Source organism: Narcine bancroftii, chromosome 2 (assembly GCF_036971445.1).
Source record: "Narcine bancroftii isolate sNarBan1 chromosome 2, sNarBan1.hap1, whole genome shotgun sequence".
Taxonomy (NCBI): Eukaryota; Metazoa; Chordata; class Chondrichthyes; order Torpediniformes; family Narcinidae; genus Narcine; species Narcine bancroftii.
The window spans coordinates 361,038,260-361,066,159 of NC_091470.1; the positions used below are offsets into that span (position 1 = coordinate 361,038,260).

At 41.0% G+C, this 27,900-nt stretch overlaps 1 protein-coding gene and 1 long non-coding RNA gene across 10 annotated transcripts in view; one reads left to right on the top strand and one right to left on the bottom strand.

Moving 5' to 3' along the window:
* Positions 1-27,900, top strand: part of LOC138755813 (tyrosine-protein phosphatase non-receptor type 2-like) — a 131,762-nt gene that overhangs the window by 70,573 nt on the left and 33,289 nt on the right. For 8 of the 9 annotated variants that reach the window (XM_069922475.1, XM_069922476.1, XM_069922474.1 and 5 more), the window contains 4 exons: positions 17,474-17,572; positions 22,832-22,969; positions 26,684-26,893; positions 27,497-27,658. In XM_069922475.1, the coding sequence (XP_069778576.1) occupies positions 17,474-17,572; positions 22,832-22,969; positions 26,684-26,893; positions 27,497-27,658 (609 nt within the window). Of the gene's footprint in view, positions 1-7,148; positions 7,260-17,473; positions 17,573-22,831; positions 22,970-26,683; positions 26,894-27,496; positions 27,659-27,900 lie in introns of those variants that run through there. The other variant, XM_069922477.1, reaches the window with a different exon arrangement.
* LOC138752827 (uncharacterized) lies at positions 9,260-16,418 on the bottom strand. Its single transcript, XR_011350979.1, has 3 exons — positions 16,224-16,418; positions 9,699-9,745; positions 9,260-9,367 (listed from the first exon to the last, which is right to left on the bottom strand). It is a non-coding gene; the product is annotated as an uncharacterized lncRNA (long non-coding RNA).

The following is a 27,900-nucleotide window of genomic DNA, read 5'->3' on the forward strand; positions in this document are numbered from 1 at the left end:
CCTTCTGGGAAAAGGAATTCCTTCTCATCTCTATCTTAAATCTACTATCTTGAGAATCTTGAGGCAATGTCTTACCTACCAGTTGAATGAACTTACTTACCTTTATCTTTCTTTCATAATTTTATGCATGTTTAGAAAATCCCCTCTTATTCTTCTAAATTCCACCAAGTACAGTCCCTGACAATTCAATCTCTCTTCATAGGCTAGCCATTCATCTCTGGAAATCAACCATCCTCTGCATTGCCCCCAAAGCCAATATATCCTTGCTCAAGTAAGGAGACCAGAACTGCACACTGTACTCCAAATTAGGCCTCACCTGTACCCTGTACAGTTGCAGTATGACTTCCCTGCTCCTAAACTCAAACCCTCTAGTAATGAAGGCCAACATTCTATTCGCTATATGTGCAAACTAACCCTTCGTGATTCATGCACCAGCAAGTCCATCTGCACAGCAGCATACTGCAATTGGTTGCCATTTCAGTATTAATTTGATCTTCCATTTTTCCTTCCAATGTGAATAACCTCACATTTACCAACATTGTACTCCATTTGTTGGACCCTTTCCCACTCATTTAACCTATCTCTATCTCTCTCCAGCTTCTCCATATCCTCTGCACAATTTGTTTTTCCGCTCAATGTAGTGTAATTAGCAAACTTACATACACTATCCCCTCTTCCAGATCATTGATTAATATTATGATCACTTACAGGCCCTTTACCAACCCCTGCGGCAAACTGCCCACCACCGATTCCCAATTAGAGAAAGACCCCTGTATCCCAACTCTCTACTTCTATCAGTTAACCAATCTCTGTCCATTCTAATACATCACCCACAACTCTATGCTGATTATTGTATGGATAAGTCTTTTATTTGACACCTTATTAAACATAACATAACAATTACAGCACGGAAACAGGCCATTAGGCCCTTCTAGTCCGCACCGAACCAAACACCCCTTTCTAGTCCCACCTCCCTGCACAATGCCCATAACCCTCCATCTTCTTCTCATCCATATACCTGTCCAACCTTTTCTTAAATAATACAATTGACTCCGCCGCCACTATTTCTCCCGGAAGATCATTCCACACGGCTACCACTCTCTGAGTCAAGAAGTTCCCCCTCATGTTACCTCTAAACCTCTGCCCCTTAATTCTTAACTCATGTCCTCTTGTTTTAATCTTTCCTCCTCTTAACGGAAATAGTCTATCCACATCCATTCTGTCTATCCCTTTCATAATCTTAAATACTTCTATCAAATCCCCTCTCAACCTTCTACGCTCCAAAGAATAAAGACCTAATCTGTCCAATCTCTCCCTATACTCTAGATGCTTAAACCCAGGTAACATTCTGGTCAACCTTCTCTGCACTCTCTCCACTCTGTTTATATCCTTCCTATAATTAGGCGACCAGAACTGCACACAGAACTCCAAATGAGGCCGCACCAACGTCTTATACAATCTCAACATCACCTCCCAACTCCTATATTCCATGCAATGATTGATAAAGGCCAGCATACTAAAAGCCTTCTTCACCACCCTATTCACGTGAGTTTCTACCTTCAGGGAACGATGTACCGTCACTCCTAAATCTTTCTGCTCTTCTGTATTCCTCAATGCTCTCCCATTTACCACGTATGTCCTATTCTGATTCTTCTTACCAAAATGAAGCACCTCACACTTATCAACATTAAATTCCATCTGCCATTTTTCAGCCCACTTTTCTAAGCAGCCCAAATCCCTCTGCAATCCTTGAAAACCTTCTTCATTATCCACTATTCCACCTATCTTAGTATCGTCTGCATATTTACTAATCCAATTCACCACCCCATCATCTAGATCATTAATGTATATAACGAACAATAATGGGCCCAATACAGATCCTTGAGGCACACCACTGGTCACCGGCCTCCAACCTGACAGACAATTATCCACTACCACTCTCTGGCCTCTCCCTTTCAGCCAATGTTCAATCCATTTGACTATCTTAAAATTTATACCTAAAGACTGCACCTTCCTAACTAACCTTCCATGTGGTACCTTATCGAAGGCCTTACTGAAGTCCATATAGACAACATCCACTGTGCTACCCTCATCCACATTCCTAGTCACCTCTTCAAAAAATTCAATCAGATTGGTCAAACATGACCTTCCTCCCACAAATCCATGTTGAGTGCTCCTGATCAGACCCTGTCTATCCAGATGTTTATAAGTACTATCTCTAAGAATTTTCTCCATTAATTTACCTACCACAGACGTCAAACTTACAGGCCGATAGTTGCCAGGCTTCCTCCTTGAACCCTTTTTAAATAACGGAACCACATGCGCAATGCGCCAATCCTCCGGCACTATCCCCATATCTAATGACATTTGGAAAATTACCGCCAGAGCCTCTGCTATTTCCTCCTTCACTTCTCTCAATGTCCTGGGGAAGATCCCGTCTGGTCCCGGAGACTTATCCACCTTTATATTCTTCAAAAGCCTTAAAACTACACCTTTTGTAATCTCTATATTCCCCATATTTACCCAATTTCCTTTTTTTATCTCACATCTCCCAATATCCTTCTCCTTAGTGAATACCGAAGAAAAGAAACTGTTCAATATCTCCCCCATTTCTCTAGGCTCCACACACAGTTTTCCGCTCTGATTTTCTAAGGGACCAATTTTGTCTCTAGCTTTCCTCTTACCATTAACATATTTGTAGAACTCTTTTGGATTAGTTTTCACCCTGCTTGCCATAGTTTTCTCGTACCTTCTTTTAGCTTTCCTAATTCCTCTCTTAAGATTCCTCTTACATTCAATGTATCTTTCAAACATCTCCTTAACTCCATGCTTCTTATATCTAATGTACGCCTCCCTTTTTCTTCGAACCAAGTTTCCACTATTCCTTGAAAACCACGGCTCTCTCAAACCTTTTCCCCCTCCTTTTAACCTAACAGGAACATAAAGCTTTTGCACTCTCAAAATCTGATCTTTAAAAGACTTCCATCTCTCTACTACATCCTGCCCATAAAACAAATTGTCCCAATGCACACCCTGCAAGTCCTTTCGCATCTCCTCAAATCTAGCTTTTCCCCAATCAAAAACCTCAATCCTTGGCCCTGATTTCTCTCTTTCCATAATGACATTGAAGCTGATGGCATTATGATCACTGGACCCGAAGTGCTCGCCAACACTAACCTCCGTCACTTGACCCATCCCATTTGCCAACGGTAGATCTAACACTGCTCCTTCTCTGGTCGGCACCTCTACATATTGTTGTAAAAAAACTATCTTGCACACATTTCACAAACTCTAACCCATCCAGTCCTTTCACAGAATGTGTTTCCCAATCTATATGTGGAAAATTAAAATCTCCCATAATTACAACCCTGTGCTTATCACAAATATCTACTATCTCCCTACAGATTTGCTCCTCTAGGTCTCGGTCCCCTCCGGGTGGTCTATAATACACCCCTACAAGTGTAACCTCTCCTTTCCTACTCCTCAGTTCCACCCAAATAGCCTCCGTGGATGTGCCCTCTAATCTATCCTTCCTAGGCACCGCTGTAATATTTTCCCTGACAAGCAATGCAACCCCACCTCCTCTTGCCCCTCCGACTCTATCACACCTAAAACAACGAAACCCAGGGATATTCAGTTGCCAATCACATCCCTCCTGCAACCATGTCTCACTAATCGCTACCACATCATACTTCCAAGTATCAATCCACACCTTCAGCTCATCCACCTTTTTTTTACAATACTCCTGGCATTAAAATATATGAATTTCAGAGATTTCCCAATTTTTAATCCCTGTTTTCCCTAATCTTTAATAACAACATTATTTACTTTTCCTGCCAATTGCCCTTCATCTTCTTCCAGAGCATTTCCCTTCTCTATCACCTGCCCATCCATATTCAAATACTTACTACAAACTTTCTTTGTTTGCATTCTAACCTTCTCCTTACTGCTCTGTACTATTTTGTTCCCTCCCCCCAACCATTCTAGTTTAAAGGATCCTGAGTAGCCCTAGCCCTGAATAAGAAGAAAAGTGTCCAAGGTGTGATGGGTCCTTCAGTATCTTGGCTGCTTTTACAAGGCAGCAGGAGATGTAGTTCGTGGAGGAGAGATAAATTTTTGTAGTGTTCTGTATTTTACTCTGCATTCATTTTAACACTGTTTTACATCCAGCAAGTAAGCTTTCAATTATGCACTTGTAGAAGTTGTTGAGGAGCCTAACGGAAACTGGAGGTCTATGTTAATATCATCTGGTTGGAGAGTGCCCAGGTAGAATATTGGATGTTCCTCCGATTTGTAGGTTGCCTTGATCTGTCAGTCATAACTTCTGGACAGACGTGTCGGTGTGAGCATGGTGTGCGGAATTAAAGTGGGTGACCACTGGGAGGTCCTGGTTATTGCAGTGGACAGAACCAAGGTGCTCAACGATCAATCTCCCCATCTGCATTGAGTTTCTCCAATGTAGAAGAAGAACAACTAGAGCACCAGATTCAGTTGATAACTCCTGAAGATGCACAGGTGAAATGTTGCTTTGCTCTCCACTGTCTGTGTAAAACTTCTTTCTGACATCTCCCCTGAACATTTCTCCACTTGCCTTGTGCATATGTCCTCTGGTATTTTCTGATGTTGCCAAAGAAAGAAGGTGCAGGCTTTATCTATGTCCCACTTGTATGCCTCTATAAAGTAACCTCTCGTCCTTTGTCACTCCAAAAGCCCTAGCTCTGTCAACCTTGCTTCCTAAGACAGGTTTGGTAATCCAGATGGCATCTTGGTAAATCTAACCTGTACCCTCTCTACAGATTCCACATCCTTACTGTAATAAAGCAACCAGAACTGAACACAATATTTCCATATGTGACCTGAGTGTTATAGAGCTGCAATATTATCTCATGACTTGCCATACACCTTAAACCACCCAGTCTACTTGTGTAGCAACTTGAGGGATCAATGGACTTTGACCCCAAGATTCCTCTGTTCCTCCTCATTCTTAAAAATCCTCCCATTAACCATGTATTCTATCTTCAAATTTTCGGTCTTCCAAGATGTATCACTTCACTTATCTAGATTTAACTCCATCTGCCACTTCTCTGCCTAATTCTAAATTCTGCATATATATCCTACTGTAACCTATGACAACCTTGTACACTATCCACAACACCTCCAACTTTCATCTTATTGTAACCTATGACAACCTTGTACACTATCCACAACACCTCCAACTTTCATCTTATTTGGAAACTTACTAACCCAATCCTTCTTTGTTCAAGTCATTTATATATTAAAAAAATCACAAAGAACTGGGGTTCTGGAACACATCCTTGCAGAATGCTGCTGGTCACCGACCTACAAGCAGTCCACTACTCTGCCATCTGCAGGCAAGCCAATTCTGAATCCAGCAGTCATAGTTCAAGGAGCACATGCCTCATGACTTTCTGAATAAGTCTATCATGGGACACCTTGTTAATAAGTACCTTACTGAAATCCATATACACCGCATCCACCAATCTATTTTCATCAATTTTTTTGTCGCCTTGAAAAATTCAATATGGCTCATGAGGCATGACCTCTCCCTCACAAAGCTATACTGACTATTCCTGAGAAGGCAATGTTTCACTAAATGCTCATACAATCCTGTGCCTAAGAATTCTCATCCATAGTTTGTCCACCACTGACTTGAGATTCACTAGTCTCAGGATTTTCCCCTCTTGGTTTTCTTAAACAAACACACTACATTTGACATTCTCCAAACCTCTGGAACCTCTCCTGTTGCTTTGTAAAACACAAAAATAATTTTCAATGCCCCAGCAATCTCTTCCCCCACTTCCTGAGGTAACCTTGGGTATATCCTATCCAGTTCTGGGGACTTGTCTATCTGAATACTTTTAAGAAGATGCAGCTCTTCCTCTTTCGTAACCTCAATATGCTTCAGCCAATTAATCAAGGTTCCTCTCCCTTGTGAAGACTAAAGCAAAATATTCATTTCTGATCTCCCTATCTTTGGCTAAAGGCACATGTTTCTCCCCCCCCCCCCCCCCCACCCACTTTTTTTTATCTCTAATCATTCCTACCCTCACTTTAGTCCTCCTTCTGATCTTCATGTTGTAGAATGCTTTGGGGTCTTCTTTAATCATATTTGCCATGGCCCCCTTTTGTCCCTTTCTAGCTGTTCATATTCTTTTCTGGGTTTTGTATAATTCTCATTACTGTGATGAAATGCTTTGAGAAGTTGGTCATTCCCAGAATTAACACATACCTAAGCAAAGGTCTAGATCTACTGCCATTCACCAATTGTCACAATCACTCCACAGCAGACACAATTTCACTGGATCTCCACTCAGCTGTAAATCTCCACTCAGCTCTGGATCACCTCGAAAACAGCAACTCATACATATGGCTGTATAGACTACAGTTCAGCCTTCAACACCACATGCTCCTTCCCTCCCCCTCATCCCCGCAATTTGTTTGGATGCCTGTTGACATTTTGCCATACCCTGATGCAGGGCACAGGCCAAAAATTTTGGTTATGTATCTTTGAGATATAAATTAACTGTTTGACCTGCTGAGTTTCTCCAGCATTGTGTTTGTACTACAACTACTGTTGGCTTTCATGTTTAACCTCATCCATTGTAAATTACCTATTAATGTTGTTCAATGGATAGTTGATTGGCAAGTTTGAGAAAATTAGTTGTGGATCTGCAGGAAAATGAGGAGTGGGGAATGAGATTCCTGTGTGCGTTGGCATGAATCTGATAGATTCAGTGACCTGCGTGGGAAAAGATGTTTGTTGCTGCTCTTGGTGTGATCATAGCTGATCCCCTGGCTCTTATGAGCACTTGAAATACTTCTCTTCAACCTCCCCCACCAATCCAGAGGTCATTTTGTATGAAAACTTGTTATCTTTGGTGAACTTGCATCCTCAACATGGAGGATCCCCGATTTCTCAGCTGAGGGAATATGACAAGTTTACTTTTGCTAGTTTGTTCTACTGCTTTGTATCTTTAATGTTAATGATTCTCAGGAGTTGCGCCTTCCTGCAGTATAGTTCTGGTAGGACTGTTGTTCTGTTGGGCACAATGTATCCAGGGATCATGATGGAGCGATCTTGGTGCTTTATTCACTCTGTCCGCACAGTCTGAAAGTCTGCAAATGCTGTGTTTGTAGTGAAAATGCACAGAAATTGTGGAGGAACTCAGCCGATCTTAGAGCATCCAGAGGATATAAAGAAGTCTTCTGCCTCACAGAAGATTTTTCCAATCATTCAGGTTAAGGTTATGTTTGTGAAGAAAGTTTTGAGGTTGATTACTTTGGGGCCTCAGCTGATGGGAGGTGGTTTATCCAAGGCCTGAGCCCTTCTTCAAGAAATATTCAAAGAATGAGCAAAAATCAGAAAACTCAGAATAGAGGCAGTGCTGGCTGGGGGAGTAGTCCAGACCAACAAAAGAAGTTAGGAATAATTGGATATGATAAAGGAGTGACATAACAATTGATTTTGGTTCTGTGAAAGGAGACAGAGGGGAGAGAGAAAGTGAAAGAGAGCTAGGGAAAGGTGGGGTGGGGGGGGGTTAACAAAAACTAGAGGTTGATGTTAATGGCATCTGATTAGAGGTTACCCAGACAGAAGATGAAGTGTTGTTTCTCCATTTTGTAGGTGGTCTCAATCTGGCAGTGCATGAGACCATGCACAGACATGTCAACAAGGAAATGGGATGGTGAATTGAAATGGGTGGCCACTGGGTGATCCATGCTATTGTGGTGGACAGATTTTTAGATGCTCAACAAATCGATCTTCCAGTCTGTACCCAGTCTCACCTGACTCTGGGAAATCTGCCTCACAGAAGATTTTTCCAATCATTCAGGTTAAGGTTATGTTTGTGAAGAAAGTTTTGAGGTTGATTACTTTGGGGCCTCAGCTGATGGGAGGTGGTTTATCCAATTTCATTATTCTTCTGTTTGAATTTAGTGGTGATGCAACTGAACGGCTTGTTCATAGTCATGAAGAGTCAACAACATAATTGTGAGTTGGGAGATTGCTTCAGGCAGTGTGGTAGTTTCTGAGAATGCTTGTTTTCTTTTAAATTCCGATTGATTTAATTAACTGAATTCAAATTCTACAGCTGCCTGGTAGGATTTAAACTTGTTTCTTGGAATTGTTAGTGCGGGCATCAGCTCAAGTTGTCTGGTAATAAAGCACTGGGCCATAACCGTACTCTGTAAATTATAGCTGAGTGCGAGCGAGTGCGCGTGGTTACTTTGAATTGCTCTCCTCTGAATTTAACTGGTAGTTGGGGAGTAAATTAGCCCAAAAACCAGTCCATGTTCTCAAGTGTTTAGCAGCATTGATTGGTGCTCTGTTAAATATGTACATCAGTGATTTAGGTTTAGAACTGCAAGGATTTGTGTTCAAATTTGAAAATTACTGAACAAGATTCAAGGAAACTGCAAAGATATAGCAGTGGCAAGTAGAATTTGATGTCAGTAAATCTGATTGGGTATGGTTTTCATTTTAAAGATAAAAGTAGCAATTTTTTTTGTGAAGACTTGACGGAATTTTACAAGTGTATTGGGAAGGGTTGTGGCTGTCACAAGACAGTCGGAGGACACACCAGTTGCCAATCAAGGTTTGGTCCAGCACCTTGCCATTGTATCCATGTAAATTTGCTGGACTGGACTCTCCAGCCTGCCTGTACTTGGCACTGAGCCTTTATACCTGCTAACAACCTGGGCTGGACTTTCCAGCACTAAAAAGGTGCCATGTGTTCTTTCTTCTCTCTCTTTGCAAGCTTGGAACTGCTTTGCTTCGCTCCAGGCCAAGAAACGTGGGAAGGCACTGGAGAAACTGTTAAGATGTGCTCAGTTAAAAGGGTTGGGAGCATTTAATTAGTATCCCTTGTAGCATAGAGCTGTGCTTACACTGAGTCAAGGGGTAGTGGGGTATCATAGTGAGTTTTTTCCCTTGATCATTGTGTGTGTATATTTTGTTCCCACACTTTTTCCTACGTTCATTATTAATTGTTCGCTAATACTTTCCTACGGCTGCTGTAAACTGTGTATACATGTGCTGCATCTGTTACCATTTCCCACAGTTGCTTTCTGTAAATAAAATCCTTCCCCATCAAAATGTGTGTCCAGAGTCCTTGCCTTTGAGACCTACCAAACCTGTTTCCTCATTCACAACTAGGTATTGAAAGCATAAAATGTTAGTAAAAATGGGTTGGTGATATTTCAGCATTGACCCAGTGGACCATGCTGTATGTCTGTCTTTAAATACAAGTAGAATGCCCTTCAGCCCCACCTATCAGTCAGATTGTGGTTCCTCATTTTACTGTCCCGGTGTCCATCTTTTTGGTTTGCATGAGGTAGCAGAAGAGATCTGTGCAAAAAGTTGAAATGCTATTTAATAAACTATTATTGGAGCACTTCAGAAGAACATTGAAGCAATACAGGAATATACAGATTAACGGTAGCTTAACTTGGTGTGAAGAAATACATTCATTAATTTTTATCGAAGAAATAAATTCAATAATTCTTATCAAAGAATCTTATCAAAATGTACAGATTTTTTGCACAACAAAACCATGTTAAGTGTGTGATTATATTACAAAATTGGGAGAGTAAGATTGGTTACAAGTCACACCATAAAATTTGAAGTGTTAACTTTTCAGTAAAATAATAAAAGCATTCTAGATATTGGGTATATTTACCAATTGAGTAAACTACGATTGTTCTTGTAGTTCTCTTTTGAGATGACCTTGAAATAAAAAGAATCTGAATTTACTGTTGGAAACGAAGTGAGATTCGAAGATAAGGTCTTAATACATTGAAGTGCTGGAGAGACTCGGCAGCTTCTGCACCGTCCATAGGAGGCAAAGATATAGAGCCAACGAAGGCTTTGGGCCCGAATCATTGGTTATAAATCTTTGCTTCCTATGGAAACTGCGGGAACTGTTGAGTTTCTCTAGGACCTGCGTATTAACTACAATCACAATGTGACAGGTATAGACAGCTGGACTCGGGTGAATCCTTGGAGGAGTATGGAAGATGTAGCAATACACTTGAAAAAAGTTAGGAAGACCAAAACAGGACATGAGAAAGCTTTGACAGGCAAATTGAGGGAGCAATATAACAGATGAGAGCACATGGAATTATCGGAAAAATAGTAGATAGGGTAGAGCATTAGTTGATAGGCAAGAAGCAAAGGGTTGCCTGTTACTAGTGGTGTTCCGCAAGGGTCGTTGTTGGGGCCACTTTTTAATCATATATTGATGGTTTAGATTGTGGATTAAATGGTTTCATGGCAAAGTTTGCAGATGACACCGAGATAGGTGGTAGAGTACGAAGTGTAGAAGAAATCGAAAGCTTGCAGAGAGACTTGGACGGCTTAGGAGAATGGGTGAAAAAATGGCAGATGAGATATAATGTTGAGAAATGTACGGTTGTGCATTTTGGGAGAGGAAATAAATGATGAGATTATAATTTGGTTGGGAAGAAAATTCAAACCTCAGAAGTACATAAAGACTTGGGGATCCTTGTGCAGGATAACCTGAAAGTTGACTACCAGGTTGGATCGGTGGTGAAGAAGGCAAGTGCTATGTTGACATTCGTCTCAAAGGGGATTGTGTATAAGAATAAAGAGGTATTGATGAGACTCTATGGGGCACTGGTGAGACCTTGTTTGGAGTACTGTGTGCAGTTTTGGGCCCCATAATCTTAGAAAGGATATAACAAGGTTGGAGAGGGTACAGAAGAGGTAGATTCCAGGAATGAGAAGGCTTTGTGGCTCTTGGACTCTATTCATTAGAATATAGAAGAATGAGAGGGGATCTTATAGAAACATTTTGAATAATGAATGGATTGGACAGAGTAGATGTAAATAAGATGTTTCCCCTGTTGGGTGATTCCAGGACAAGAGGACACAGTCTTGGAATTAAAAGGTACCAATTTACAACAGATGAGAAATTTCTTTAGCTAGAGGGTCGTGGATTTGTGGAATTCGTTGCCACGTGCAGTTGTGGAGGCTGGATCATTGGGGGAATTTAAAGGGGAAGTTGATAGGTATCCAATTAGTCAGGGTATCATGGGATATAGGGACAAGGTTGGAACTTGGAACTAGATGCGAGAACAGTTTAGCTCAGGGAGGTTTCACAGAACAAACTCAAAGGGGCAAATGGCCTGCTTCTGTTCCTTTTTCTTGTGATTCGACATTTGTATTAAAAACAAAAGGGTAACTGGGGAGAATAGAGGGTCCTTGTGAATCAATGTGATCTCTGTGTTGAGCCATGGGAAATTATCTTCATGAATATTTCTAGTCTGTATTTACTGAGGAGAATGTCACAGAAGCTAAAGAATTTAAGGGAGGGAACATTGATGTCTTGAAGCACATCATATTACAAATGAACTGTTGACACACAGTGCACGAAGCTGGGGAAGAAATTGCAAGGGCCTTGGTTGAAATCTTTGTATTAACGTTAGTCACCGATGAAGTGCGAGAAGACTGGAGCATGGCTAACGTTGTGTCCTCTTGTCCTGGAATCACCCAACAGGGGAAACATCTTATTTACATCTACTCTGTCCAATCCATTCATTATTCAAAATGTTTCTATAAGATCCCCTCTCATTCTTCTATATTCTAATGAATAGAGTCCAAACATGGGTAAGATGCTGGCTGGGATCTGAGAGACAAGATCCACCTGTTTAGAAAGGTGTTCTCTCAAAGTGGTGATGCCAGTCATCAGGTTGGCGAAGAAGGTATTTGGCACATTTTCCTTCATCAGTGAAGTCACTGAGTTGGGTCATCATGTTATAACCGTTCAAGATGTTGATACAGTTGCCTTGGTGTAGGAAAAGGTACAATAAAGAGGGTGGTGGATATTGAGGAAATGGTAGAGGTGGGTACAATTACAATATGTAAAAGATGTTTGGACAGGATGGGAAAGATTAAGAGGGAAATGAATCAACAGTGGACAAATGGGACTAGCTCAGGGAGGTAGCTTGCTAGGCTTGGGTGAGTTGGTCTGAAGGGTGTGTTTCTGTGCTGTTCGACTGACTAAATCTTTACATAATCGAGATGCATTAGAATGTAGAACAAAGAACGGTACAGCACAGTATGGGCCCTTCAACCAATGATGCTGTGCTGACCTATACAAACTATTCCACATCAATATAACCTTTCCCTTCCTCACAGCCCATAATTCTTCACTTTTCTTGCATCCTTGTGCCTATCTCAGTCTTTCAAATGTCCCTATTGTACCAGTCTCCACCATTATCCCTGACAGTCATTCCAGGTATCTACCACATAGCTTTTAAAAAAAAAAACTTGCCTCTGAAGTCTCCCGTAAACTCTCCTCCATTCACCTTAAACCCATGTTCCCCGGTATTGGCCATTGCCACCTGGGAAAAAGGTGCTGGCTGTCCACCCTAACTGTGGTTCTCATAATCTAATTTTGCCTTTCATCCTTAGCCACTCCAAAGAGAAAAGCCCGAGCTGGCTTAACCTTTCTTTGAAAGACAAGTTTTCTAATCCCAGCAACATCTGGGTAAATGTCTTCTCCACCCTCTTAAAAAGCTTCCACGTCTTCCTGTAATGAAAAGTCCAGAATTGAACACAATATTCCATTTATGGAGCTGAAACATTATCTCATGGTTCTTGAACTCAATCCCCTGACTATTGAAGGCCAATATGTTGTGTGCCTTTTTAACCGCCCTATCAACTTGTGTTGGAAACTTTGAGCTTTCTGTGGACTTGGACCCCAAGTCCCACTGTTCCTCCAGACTACCAAGTATCTTTCCATTAACCATGTTCTCCGCCTTCAAGTTTGATCTCCAGATTGTATCATGTCACACTTTTCAAGCTTGAACTCCCATCTGGCACTTTTCTGCCCAACACTGCATCCAATCTATATCTTATTGTAAACCACAAAAAACTGCTACACTATCCACAACACCTCCAACCTTTGTAGCATCTGTAAACTTGCTGATGACGTTTATAAAAATCACAAAGAATGGTGGTCGCAGAACATATCCCTGAGGAAAACCACTGGTCACTGACTTCCATCCTGAAAACACCCCATCTACTACCACCCGCTACCATCTATGGCATGCCAATTCTGAATCCATACAGATAAGTTTTTATAGATCCCATGCCTCATGACTTTCTGACGAACCTTGTCAAAAATTTTACGAAAACCTATATACACCACATTCATCACCCTACTTTCTTATCAAGCCCCTATGTAACTGCAATAAGCCATTGCCATTTCACTATTCAAACCTTTATGTCCTAAAAGCCAACATTACCACTTTTTGCTTCTAATTGATTGCTGTACATGCATATGAACTTCCTGTGACTTGTGTACATGGGCACCCAGATCCTTTTAAACATCAACATTTCCCAATTTCTCAGCATTTAAAAATTACTGTGCTTTTCTATGTTCTTCACTGCTGGGTAAGCCCATTTTTTAAAAACGTTTCACCTTGTTGTTTACATATAAACCAACCAATATATGGTAGAATCCCCATTTTCCAGTTGGCTGAGATTTACTCTTCCAATGCCTAAATAACAAACACACCTGCATCAAGAATACACTGTTTATATTTTGCACCGTCTTTTATCTTTTAAAGTAATTTGGAAAAAAAATTAGTATTGTAGTCTTTAATTATGTTGTTACATTGCAGACCAGCACCAATAGAAATTCACCAAAACAGTGTTATTTTTAAAACACTATATTTATTAATAACTACTAATAATGTAACACCGTCAAATCAGAATCAGGATTTATTGTTATGAACAAGTCATTAAATTCAATGTTTGTGGCATAGTGCAAACATACTATACCTTAACATTACTATATAAAATAAAATAACAATTATAGTGGATGTAAAGTAAGACGGTGTCTTTGGTTCATTTATTATTCAGGAATCTGATGCCAGCGGGGAAGAAACTGTCCTTGTGCCACTGAGTACTCGTCTTTAGGCTCCTCTACCTTTTCCCTAATGGTAGCAGAGTGAAGAGGACATGGCTTGGGTGGTGGGGCTTGGAAGATAGAGGCTGCTTTTTTTTAAGACAACGCCTCATGTAGATGTCCTCGATAGAGTGAAGTCTGGTGCCTGTGATGTTGCAGGCTGAGTGAACAACCCTCTGGAGTTTATTCTTGTCCTGAGAGTTGGCACCTCCATACCAGGCTTTAATGCACCAGCCAGAATGCTCTCCACAGTAGACCTGTAGAAGTTTACGAGAATCTTCGGTGACATACTGAACCATCTCAGACACCTCACAAAGTATAGCTGCTGGCAAGTCTTTTGTGTGATTTCATCAATGTGGAGGCTCCAGGACATATTCTTGGAGATGTTGACATCTAGGAATTTGGAGTTCTTCACCCTATCCATTACTGAGCCCTCAATGAGGACTGGGTCGTGTTCCCTTGACTTCCTCCTGAAGTCCACAATCATGTTCTTGGTTTTGCTGACATTGAGTGCAAAGTTGTTGTCATTACACCATTCAACGAGCTGATCTATCTCCCTCCTGTATGCTTTCTTGTTGCCGTTTGTGATTCTGCCGACAACTGTAGTGTCATCGGCAAATTTGTAGATGGCCTTGGAATTGGCCAAGAAAAAATTGTGCCTGGGCACAGTTGGAATTGTGCCTGGGTATAACGAGTTGAGCACGCATCCTTGGCATGCTCCTGTGTTGATGATCAGTGAGGTGGAGACATTGTTTCCAATTCATACTGACTGTGGTCTTCCATTGAGAAAGTCAAGAACCCAATTGCAGAGTGAGGTAGAGTGGCCTAGGGTTTGTAGCTTCTTGATCAGCACTGAGGGAATAATGGTATTGAAGGCCGAGCTGTAGTCGATGAAGAGAATATGAATTGCTGTTTTTGAGGTGATCAGAGCTGAGTGGAGAGCCAGCGATATTGCATCTGCTATAGAGCGATTGTGCTGATGGGTGAATTGCAGCAAGCAGCCCACGCTACTCTTCTTGGGTACCAGGATAATTGATGCCCTTTTGAAGCTGGTGGGAACCTCTCACTGCCACAATGAGAGGTTGAAAATGTCAGTGAACACTCCAGCTAGTTGGGGTGTGTGTGTGTGTGTGTGTGTGTGTGTGTGTGTGTGTGTGTGTGTGTGTGTGTGTGTGTGTGTGTGTGACACTCCCCTTTTCCTTGGGTAGGAACGCGTGACTTCCTCCGTGCTTACAAAACTTGACAAGGAGCATCATCTGAATTGTCCCATTATCGCACAGAGTCATTTCTGGTCTGTCATTTCTGATGGCTATTGGCCAACCAGAATGCTGTTTCCTTCAGTGTTCCACTCAAATGACTCTCACCCCCCTGTTTCCCTTGAAAAAGCAGCAAATGTTCTTTCTTCTCTCCAAAGTAGCAAATTTGGTTACAGCTTGGACTAGTTGTTGCCACCCAGTCTCTCCACAGCTGTGAATGGTTGCACTGAATGAAACAGGAGCTCGTAATAATGTAAAGTTCACTTTAATTGAGTAACTCTCATAATTTACAAAATTTAAATTTGAGACCTGATCGCTCGCTGATGCTGTCACAGCCTTGTGCTAGCTACTATGCTAACCATGTCTCCATCATAATTAGACCCCCGCCCCTCCCAAGTTTACAGATAAAGCCTTACTTGCATACCTAATACTAATAAAAATAAAGACTCTTACTTACTAGGCAGGGACAGGAAGATACTTTGGGAGAGTTGCCCCACTGGCCGGCTCTTCATCCTGGGTGCTACCATTTTATTCAAACAACTTTATTGAAACTTTGTTCAAATGGCTGCTATGGTTGGAGTGTTGCGCAGGCTAAATGTTTGCTCCCATCTTCAGCAAGGAGTTGTGTGTTGCTTTGGAGGACATTTACTTTTACAATTTTAAACTTTTATTTAAATTTTTATTTATTTTAAATTTTTCATTTTAATCTGGAAAGATTTCCATAACCTACAAAATTTACCATTTAAATTCAAAAGCCCTGACCAAACTTTACTTGGCCCTCGGTGCAATCCGACTCACTCCCACACCAGAGTCCTGGTCAGGCCCTCTGCACAACCCTAATCACCTCCATGCAAGTGTCCTGGTCAGGCCCTCTGCAATGCGAATCACCTCCACGCAAGTCTCCTGGTCAGGTCCTCAATGCACCTCCCTTGCGCTGACAACACCAATCACCTCCATCCAAGTCTCCTGGTCAGTCCCTCGACGCACATTCCTCACTGACAACATGACTCACCTCCACGCAAGTGGCCACAGCGAAAAGAACGTGCGTGCATTGATGGCATTGCTCGTTCAGCAGAATATACATGTGTGCGTCCAATGAAGTCTCAATGCTCCCTTGCGAGGTCTTTCTGCCCAGTCATATCTCTTTGGATCTATCTATTTATTTATTAATTTCATTTTATTGTTTTTTTTTGCCAGTTTGAGTTTCTTGGGGATTGAATCCCGGATAATGGGGATTTTACTATATAACCTTTGCATATGGGTTGGGGGTGGGGAGGAGCATTGTTATGCTGTTCTTTGCAAAACAACACATTTTGTGACATCATAAGAATAAATTCTGATTCTGAATTTTAAAATAATTGATCAATCTTGAAACCTTGTGTGACCTGGAGTAGCAAAAGGAACAGAATCTACGATGAAAATGTGCTTTCACTGGCTCGCAACAAAATAGAGAGAAATGAAAATAAAAAATATTTTGAAATATTGTTTCAATCAAAATCTTCCCAAGATGGTCATTGCATTATCATTTTAAGTAGTAAAATTTATTTTTTCATGATGTATGTTCTGTTACAAACGTATATTACTTCATGAATTCCACAATTGCACAGGCAACTTGGAAGGACAGGCGCTGAAAGCAGCCCATATTCTGCTAATTGCAAGTATTGGCTTTTTATCGTGTTTAATGCTTCAGTAAAATAAAAAGTAATTTAAAAATATTACATTCATTTTGTAATGACAATGGGTAAAACTTTTGTCAAGTTTGAGGAGATTCGGTATGTCCCCGAAGACTTGAAAACTTCTGCAAGTGTACCATGGAGAGCATTCTGGCTGGTTGCATCACTGTCTGGTACTGAGGTGTCAATGCTCAGGACAAGAAAAAAACTCCAGAGGGTTGTTAACTACCTATGACATCACAGGCACAGTCTTTAGAAACCAGCCTCTATCCTCAAGGACCCCCACCACCCAGGCTATGCCCTCTTCCCTCTACTACCATCAGGAAAAGCACCCCGCGGCACAGGGACAGCTTCTTCCCCTCTGCCATCAGATTCTTGAATGAACCAAAGACACTGCCTTACATTAACTTTTTTCTTGCACTATTTTTAAGATGGTTTATATAAATATTTGCACGTGATCCTGCTGCAAAACAACGAATTTTATGGCATGATTGTAACAATAAATTCTGAGTTTCATGTCATGGCAATGGCTCATTGTACATGCAGTGCTTAAAAAGATGATGATTCCATTGTTTGTGTTCTTCAACAGGGTCCACTTCCCAATTCATGTGGACATTTCTGGCAAATGGTATGGGAACAAAAAAGCAGAGCAGTTGTGATGCTTAATCGCGTCATTGAAAAGGAATCAGTAAGTGAAGATCAAATTAAGCTTGCAAAATGTATAACCAGTAACTTGCATGTATGTCATACAGTACGAAACAGAAAGATTTTGCCCCATCACCATGTTATGAACAAATTAATTAGCCAAATTTTGGTTTGTGTCTTTGGAAGTCGAGTCCTTGAATGATTTTACTGTTTGTATTCATAACCTGGAAAGGCACTGTTGTGCCTGAGAAGCATTATTGATGGTGTTGTTACAGGTTGCCTTGCTCGCCATTTTTGCAAGTAAAATGTTATGGCAAATGCTGGCCATAGGTATGCAAGTAAGGCTTTATCTGTATAAACTCAGAAAATATGAGCAAGGGTAGCCATTCACCATTGCAATATAATACAAAATTCCCTATTCTAGGGTGGTCTCACTAAAATCATTTTATTATCGTGCTCGTATCCATTTGCTATGAAGGATCAATGTGCATGTTGCTATCTGAACTGCCGTACCTGCATGCTTGCTTGCATTTGCATGTTGCTATCTGAACTGCCGTACCTGCATGCTTGCTTGCATTTGCATGTTGCTATCTGAACTGCCGTACCTGCATGCTTGCTTGCATTTGCATGTTGCTATCTGAACTGCCGTACCTGCATGCTTGCTTGCATTTGCATGTTGCTATCTGAACTGCCGTACCTGCATGCTTGCTTGCATTTGCATGTTGCTATCTGAACTGCCGTACCTGCATGCTTGCTTGCATTTGCATGTTGCTATCTGAACTGCCGTACCTGCATGCTTGCTTGCATTTGCATGTTGCTATCTGAACTGCCGTACCTGCATGCTTGCTTGCATTTGCATGTTGCTATCTGAACTGCCGTACCTGCATGCTTGCTTGCATTTGCATGTTGCTATCTGAACTGCCGTACCTGCATGCTTGCTTGCATTTGCATGTTGCTATCTGAACTGCCGTACCTGCATGCTTGCTTGCATTTGCATGTTGCTATCTGAACTGCCGTACCTGCATGCTTGCTTGCATTTGCATGTTGCTATCTGAACTGCCGTACCTGCATGCTTGCTTGCATTTGCATGTTGCTATCTGAACTGCCGTACCTGCATGCTTGCTTGCATTTGCATGTTGCTATCTGAACTGCCGTACCTGCATGCTTGCTTGCATTTGCATGTTGCTATCTGAACTGCCGTACCTGCATGCTTGCTTGCATTTGCATGTTGCTATCTGAACTGCCGTACCTGCATGCTTGCTTGCATTTGCATGTTGCTATCTGAACTGCCGTACCTGCATGCTTGCTTGCATTTGCATGTTGCTATCTGAACTGCCATACCTGCATGCTTGCTTGTATTTGCTGGTGTTTTGAAAGCAAATCTCAAGTCTCATTGTCCATGGACATGATCCAATCCAGCTAACATTTGAATAAAAAATATTTTCCTTCTGTTTTTTTCTACCAAATTGGCTAAGTTCACATTTATCCACATTATTTACCTTACTTTTGGTATATTTGAATCTTCTGTACAATCTAAGTTTCCTTTAAGCCTCTTTGCATCATCCTCCCAATTCATTATTCCACTCCGTTTAATGTCATCCACAAACAGCAAATAATTGGTCACTGGTATAATTGGGTGGCCCAGGTTCATGGACTGGAATGGCCTGTTATTGTGCTGTATCTTTAAATTTAAAAAATTATAGCATCTCAATCATTGGATTATTGTGAGTTACTAAAGCTCTTCAGCGCTTGACGTCCTGTTTTGCGGAAACTGCCAAAATGTTTGGCCTGGAAGTCAGCCTGAAGAAAACTGAGGTCCTCCATCAGCCAGCTCCCCAGCATGACTACCAGCCCCCCCCCCCCCACATCTCCATCGGGCACACAAAACTCAAAACGGTCAACCAGTTTACCTACCTCGGCTGCACCATTTTATCGGATGCAAGGATCGACAACGAGATAGACAACAGACTCGCCAAGGCAAATAGCACCTTTGGAAAATTACACAAAAGAGTCTGGAAAAACAACCAACTGAAAAACCTCACAAAGATTAGCGTATACAGAGCCGTTGTCATACCCACACTCCTGTAGGCTCCGAATCATGGGTCCTCTACCAGCATCACCTTCGGCTCCTAGAACGCTTCCACCAGTGTTGTCTCCGTTCCATCCTCAACATTCATTGGAGCGACTTCATCACCAACATCGAAGTACTCGAGATGGCAGAGGCCGACAGCATCGAGTCCACGCTGCTGAAGATCCAGCTGCGCTGGGTGGGTCACGTCTCCAGAATGGAGGACCATCGCCTTCCCAAGATCGTGTTATATGGCAAGCTCTCCACTAGCCACCGAGACAGAGGTGCACCAAAGAAGAGGTACAAGGACTGCCTTGGTGCCTGCCACATTGACCACCGCCAGTGGGCTGATATCGGCTCCAACCGTGCATCTTGGCACCTCACAGTTCGGCGGACAGCAACCTCCTTTGAAGAAGACCGCAGAGCCCACCTCACTGACAAAAGACAAAGGAGGAAAAACCCAACACCCAACCCCAACCAACCAATTTTCCGCTGCAACCGTGTCTGCCTGTCCCGCATCGGACTTTTCAGCCACAAACGAGCCTGCAGCTGACATGGACATTACCCCTCCATAAATCTTCGTCCGCGAAGCCAAGCCAAAGGAAGGAACTAAATCTAATAGTAACCTATTCCTTGCCTCCCCAAAAATTCCATTTGCTTCAGGATTTCTGTCCTTCAGTTTTAAATCCATGCCAAGATATTACCCCAATTCCAATAAATTTAAATCCATTTATGAAGCAAGGTGATTTTTATTTTCCCTTTCAATCCCATTAATTTCCCCAAAACTATTTTCTTCCTAATAGTCATGTTAGCTTTGCTTAATTCATCATTCATTTTCCCGCTTAAGAATCCCCGTTTCTGACTGCAAGGGACCTATGGAGTTGCATAGCAGGAAATGGGCCCTTAGTTCCAGCTTGTTTATGCTAACTAGGTTGTCCGACTGAACTAGATGCATTTAAACATCACCATTGTACCTGCCTCTACACTTTTTAAAATATTTTTCAAGTTTGAAGCTTTTACAGTCTACTTTTTAGTTCCTGCAATTTCATTTCCTATTCTTTGCTCTTTTAATCATTTTGTTTGCCTTGCTCAAATTTATTCTGCTCCCTAATCTTCTGATTTTTCTAGCAATTATGGAAAACTTTTCTTTGGATCTAATATTGTTCTTGTTAGCAATGGTTGGATCACTTTTCACTTTTCTTTTGTTTTGCACCATGCAGGCATTGCCATTCCTGCACTCATTCTCTATCTAATGTCAAGATTTTGAATTACAATCTCTTTATTGCAGAGGACCCCTTACAAAATAGATTCAAGTCCTTCTCATTGTACAATGTAGGTTGGTTGGTTGGTCCAAAAAAAAGGATTCCATGTATTCTTCTACAGCATTAGGTGGCACAATGAAGTAGTGGTTTGAATCTGCCACTAGCTGTAAAGAGTTTGTATGTCCCCATGACTGGGGATTTCCACCAGGTGCTCTGGTTTCCTTCCACGTTCCAAAGGCCAGTGAATTGGTCACTGGTATAATTGGGTGGCAAAGGTTCATGGGCCGGAATGGCCTGTTATTATTGCTGTATATTTAAATTTTTAAAAATTAAATTATAGCAATACTGACTTTTTTTTGGCTTAGTTCAATTGATTTTAATTGTGATTACTGTTGTACCTCATTGCATGCATCATTAATTTCCTGTTTGACATTGTTCTCCATCACCACTTAGGAGATCAAAAGATAACTCTAAATCTTTCCTGGCCCTTTGTACATTGCTCCAGCCACATCTTCATTTTCTGAACTAAAGTTATTTCTGATGATTATACTAGCTTCTTTTTCCATTTTGCATGTCCTCCCTAACATTTAATATCCTTGGATATTCATCTCCCTGCCTTGGTCACCCTGCAACAATATCTCCATAATGACACTCATTTCTTATACTTGCACTATTAATTTGTTCAATGACGAATGTTTCGTGTTTTTAGATACAGCATCATTTAGATTTGTTTTTAAAATTTTTTTTAGACATGTTAACCATTTTATTAACACGCTTGTAGCATTGAAACCCATCATTTGTTGCAGATTTTTTTTGATGAAAACTATTGACATGTCTTTACTGATGCTTTATTTTGGGGAAAAAATGTCTGCGTATTCTTCTCAGTGGAATGCAGGTTATTTAAAATAAAATCCAGAGCTTTGAATGCACATTGGCAGGACCAACACTTGGGAATCTCTGTGTGGCAATCCATTCCTCCTGAAGTTTCAATTAACTTCAACGGTAACACTTTTAGCAAAATACTGAAAGATGTATTCCAGCTAACCTTGCTTTTTAAGGGATTTTCTTTCAAGGCAATCTAGATCTCAGTTAGAAAAATCTTATAACATTACCATATGATGAAGTAGTATGATTTGTGTTTCCTAATTTTATCTTTAAAAAATTAACAATGCTGAAATATTGCGACTCAGCAAACTCCAGAAAAAACATTATTTCATCTGGTTGCATATGTACAGATACTCATAAACTTTAATTTGATTATTTATTTTTCAAAATACCATTGAAAAAGATTTGCCTGGAAGAACTCAGCTGCACTTGACTTCCCTCAATCACCCACACCCAGTGTTCATTCCTTTACTAAATGTTATTATAGTACTCCATGGGGATCCATTTATCTCGCAAAGCTGATCAGTTTTCATTTCTGACCCAAATAATTACACAAAAAATATTTTCAAATGTGGTGAGATTTTTGTTCCATGCTCTTAATCCAAAGTTTGGTTTTAAATTTTCGATAAACGGACATAATTAGAGGCATACAGAGGTAAACAAGAAATCTGCAGATGCTGGGAAAACTGGAGCAACATAGTCCTGGAGCAACTCAATGGGTCAGGTAGTATCTATGGAGAGTGATAGACTGCCGACATTTTAGGATTAGCGAGAACAGGACATCTAATAATTATTGGCAAGGAAGTAGCAAAACTTTCCCAATAAGGTTTTAATCCCATTTCATAAACCTCTTTAACTTTAAGCGTGTTTAATTAATACAGTATTTTGATGAGTTTATACTTTCCTACCATGCTGAGAGAAAATATTATGGAGATCTGGCTCTGAATAAAATTTGGATAGAATTCATATCAAACGTGCTATCCTCCTTCCCTCTAGAACTGTACAAATCGAGTACGCCTGCATTCAATTTAATAAATATAACTATGTGCATCTTAGTGAAACTTAAATGTGATCTTTTTCTTTACAGGTAAAATGTGAAAAGTATTGGCCGAGCACGAAAGAGGAGACAATGTCATTTGAAGATACTGGGTTCAGCTTGAGATTATTATGTGAAGATGTGAAATCATATTACACTGTGCGACAGCTGCAATTACAGAGAAGCTCTGTAAGGGAATTTTTAACTGGATTGGTGGTAGTGATATTTAAGTAGCCCCATCTTCCCCCAGCTGTCTCCCCTCTCTCCTTTCACAGAGCCAAAATCAATTTTCACCTCCTATCCAATGAACACCTTTTGTTGGGCTGGACTCCTCCACCTGCTAGTTTTCAGTCTTTATTCTGACACTTTCTTGTTCTTTGCTTGTTCAAGCCTGAAATGTCGGTCATATATCTTTACCTCATATGGACGCTGTGAGACTCGCTGAGTTTCTCCAGCATTTCTGTATGTTTGTACTGCATTCACAGCATCTGCAGACTTTTGTGTTTCACTTGGTTTCCTCCCACCTTCCAAAGCATACGGGGTTGTATGTTAATTTGAGTGCAATTGGTTGGCATTGTTTTAAATGGCATGTACTAAGATAAAAAAATGTAAAAATTAAATTTAAAAATTATTTTATTGCCATGTAATAAAACAGAAAATGTGATATTACACAAAACTTCCTTTAGTCTACTGTATGGCAGACAAAGATTTGCCCCTTATAGTCAGAGAAAGAGAAGCAAAAGAGAATCTCACCCCCAGAGTCACTAAGTATCCATGGACTCCTCTCCCCCCCCCCCCCCCCCCCCAAGCTCTCCTGCAGCCACAACCTTCAGTCCAAGCCATCAGCAACCCGAGCTCCAGATGAAAAACTCTGATACAATCAGGATACCCTCAGGGCCTTCTGTACCCTCTCACATCTTGGTTTCAATACCTGATACCCCTTCAGTCAGTTTTGAGCCAGTCTCCAGCAGTCCGGAGCCTGGTGTGAGTCCCTTGACTACAGTCGCCAGTTATAGCTCAACATCCACACCAAAGGGCATACTTCTGCATTAATCCTGTGTCCCAGCACTTGGCCCATTGTCCTCAATGCCTAAGTGATTCAAAGGCTCATCTGAACACTCCTTGGATGCTGTTAATGACCTGCTTCATCCACTTTCAGGCAGTGCTTTCCAAATAATTTGGGTGAAGATCTTCCTGCTACCCTCCATGACCTTAAATTATGTCCTATAGTTTTATCTGTCTCTGATAAGGGAAAAAGTTTCCTGCAGACTCCCCATTTGCAATCTGCCAATCTATACACCTTATTTTTACTTCAATCATGTCTCCTCTTAACCTCCCCTGCTTCAGGGAGAGCAGCGAGCTTCTCCGGCCTGTCCTTATAATGGAATTTATTCATGCCAGAATGGAGGACCTCCCCTGCACCCTCTCCAACATGGTCATATCCTTGGTGACCAGAATTGCATGAACTAGTTCATCTGATTTCTATAAAGTTGGAGCATATGGTACCTCTTTTTTAAATCAGAGTCCCAACTAATTCAGGTCAGTAGCCATTTACCTTAACCACATTGACTAACTGCATTGTCACCTTCAAGGATCTATGGACATACGTCAAGGCCATTCAGTTCTGCATTTCATTCCAAGACCCTACCATTTATGGTGTGCATTTTCTAGCTTTATTTCTACTTCCCTCTCCTCTTGATTAAACTCCATCTGCCCTTTGCAAACATTTCACCAACACACTGATATTTTCCTTTAGCCCAAGATGACATTCTACACTAACAATTGTATCCTCCATAATCTTCCTGATCTTGCCTTCCTCCTCCATCTTCAAAATTAACAAGGGTCCCAGAACCAGTTGTGGTCCTTGTGGGACTCCATTAGTCATGGGCATCCGATAATGAAAACTGGCCTCCATCATCACCTTGTGAGTGTTATTGCTAGGTGAATCTTCAAGCCAGTTTGCCAGCTTGTCCTGGTCCCTATGCCACTGAGCTTTTAAATCTTTCAGCTCCTGAAGCTCGTGCTGCAGGATCTTGTCCATTGGCACTTGTATTGACCACAACCTTTAGCTATTGATGCCTTCCCCCCCCACTCCCTTTTTAAGTTGTCTTGAAGCACCTCAAAACATCCTTGACCTGAGCAAGCATCATGCAGGCAATGTACCAATCTGGTGTCTCTTATAGCCACAGATGTGCCATCTCGCCCTGTTTTGATGGAATCACCTGCCACTATCACTCTCCTGGTCTTATTTCTTTTCCCTTTCCACCTTCTACATAACAGTGCTCTCCATAGTGCCGCAAACTGAGCCGTGGCTGCAGTCCTCGTTGGGAGCCTATTCATCTCCTGCCCCACCAAACAAAAAAATCAATAGCTAAGACTGTATGGTAAAGCAAGAGCAATAACAGCAGGGGTCTCCTGCATTAGTTGCTTTCCCTGACTGGTCCCCTGCTGGTCACCTGGCTCTCTTTCCACACCTCACACCATAATTTGTGTCCTACAGGGACACAAATTGCATTATTACCTAATACTTATCTCCTGCTATCACAGCACTATAACCTTGGCTCTGCAGTCGTGGAGTGCTTTTGTTCAGCTGCTCAAGGATTTGATAAGGCATTCAGCCAAAAAGTATCTATTTCCAATTCTGATTGTATTCTTCCAAAAAGCAGTTTCCATTTCTCTGGTTTTGGGCTTGCCTCTGTCAGAACCTTCAATCTGAAGAAACCTTTTTATATGACCTATTTAATTTTAACAGTGCTCAGCCCTCTGGAAACTGGCAATCTGGATGAAGCCACTCCCATTTTATTTACATGACTGCTTGTTACAAGGAAGGTCCTTTTAAAAAAAAATAATAGGAACAAGTTGCAGGAATTCCTAGGTAATCACTGTTAATAGGAAAGAAGAACTCCAATCATCCATAATTGATGACAGTACAGTACTTGGAAATCCCTGATAGTTGAACATCTGCTAATTGGGTAATGTTTTCTCCATTTCTTAAACTTAATGCATCCCCAGACCCTGTACATCCTTTAAACTTACTGGGCACCGTGAAAATTTATGGACCTACTATTTAATTTCTTAAAATAAAATAATGAATTATAATTGTCAGATATCAGATTTATTATCAGAGTGTATGCATGGCATCACGTACAACCCTGAGATCCTTTTTCCTACAGGTGCGGCAGAATTCTTTCTAACTTGTGTAGTGCAAAAACAAGTATTCAATGGACATATGTAAACAAATAAAGAAATGTAAACAAAGGGTAATACAGAGATTTTTTTTTTAAATCAATAAAGTGCAAAAGTAAGAGTCCTTAAATGAGTCGCTGATTGTGTTTGTTGTTGAGGAGTCTGATAGTGCAGGGAGAGGAGCTGTTCCTGAACCAGGTGGTGTGCAAACTTCACAATGTAATGTAATTGTTGCTAATTTGAAGTAAAGGGACAAAATTTTGTTTCCATTGTCCTTAAGAATTTGATAATGTTGCTGCAAACTGGGAAATGTCCAGAAGCCCAAATAAACAAAACAGAGATTTAGGATATGGGTGATCAGGTGGTCCAAAGGAACATAAAGATTTGAAGTTCAGGGCCTGATGTGTTTAGATAAGTGTTGGTACCTCAACCTCTCTCCTGATGTTAACTGTGAGAACTGAACGTGTGCTGGGTGATGTGGATCCTTGATGATTGCTGCTGCCCTCTGACGACAGCATTATCGGCAGATGTTTTTGATTGTGGGGAAGGTTTTACCTGTAATGTTCTGGAATTGTGTTGGAGTATTAATAGATATCACATGCAATCATCTGGAAAATCTGTCAGTCCTGCACCAGATCTGTATATCTGCTCATGCATTACCCATGTTTTTAAATGCTACTAATTTAATCTGTGTTTCTTGTTCTTTTGTGCCACTAGACTGGAGACACTCGAGAAATCTTCCACTTCCATTATACCACTTGGCCAGATTTTGGAGTACCTGAATCCCCTGCTTCATTCCTTAATTTTTTGTTCAAAGTAAGAGAGTCTGGCTGCTTGAACTCTGATTGTGGACCTGCTGTCGTTCACTGCAGTGCCGGCATTGGACGATCTGGTACCTTTTCTCTGGTAGATACCTGTCTTGTTTTGGTAAGTGATTAATTAATGAGTTATTGAAACTATCAAATTATGCCCTTCACTGACAAGTGATTTTTGCATCCTCTTTTTTTTGCCAAGGTAATTTAATATCTGGATAAATTCAACAAATTTGGAATTGTGATTCCAACTCCTGACTTAAATAGGGGAGAGTGGTTTTCAATTTGACATTATTGTATAATGATAAGCAGACGTGGACATACCCCTCCATAAATCTTCGTCCGCGAAGCCAAGCCAGAGAAGATAATGATAAGCAGCTAATTTGTACCATGCTCTTTAGTCATAATCTTTGATTGGTCCTGACAATCATATAATGATTCCTTACGGTTCTTCTTAGAACTTTCCTGTTTACAAAGCAATTGCTTTTCCATTTGCCTGTCCTTCCCAACCTTCCCATTCAGAAGCAAATTAATGACCGCAATATGAATGTGACTTGGAGAATCCTAGGACTTGACAACTAATACTGGCATTCTGTACTTAATACTGTAGCCGTGATTGTAGCAGTTATTGCCACTGCAGGCATGACAAACGGGGACCTTTTTTAAAACCGTTGTTACATGACTACATTGTCAGCTGAGTGGAACGTATTTCTTACAGATGGAGAAACGCCAAGATCCCTCTTCTGTGGACATCAGAGAAGTACTATTAGAGATGAGGAAGTACCGGATGGGACTCATACAAACCCCAGATCAGTTGAGATTTTCATACATGGCAGTTATAGAGGGAGCAAAATGTATCAGGGGTGACTCATCGGTACAGGTAAAAGCTATTTATTCTCTTCCATGACATTGATGTCTACAATTGGCAGACTAATAATCATAGAATTGTATAGTTTTGAAACAGGCCATTGGAACCAGTGCATCTACATGGCTCTTTTTGTTGTAGGTCCTTATCCTATGTCTTTCCGATTTGTGTCTATGTAACTGTCTTAATTATAGTGATTCTACCTGACTCCACTTCCTCTGGCAGCAAGATCCAGATATAATGACATTTCAACAAAA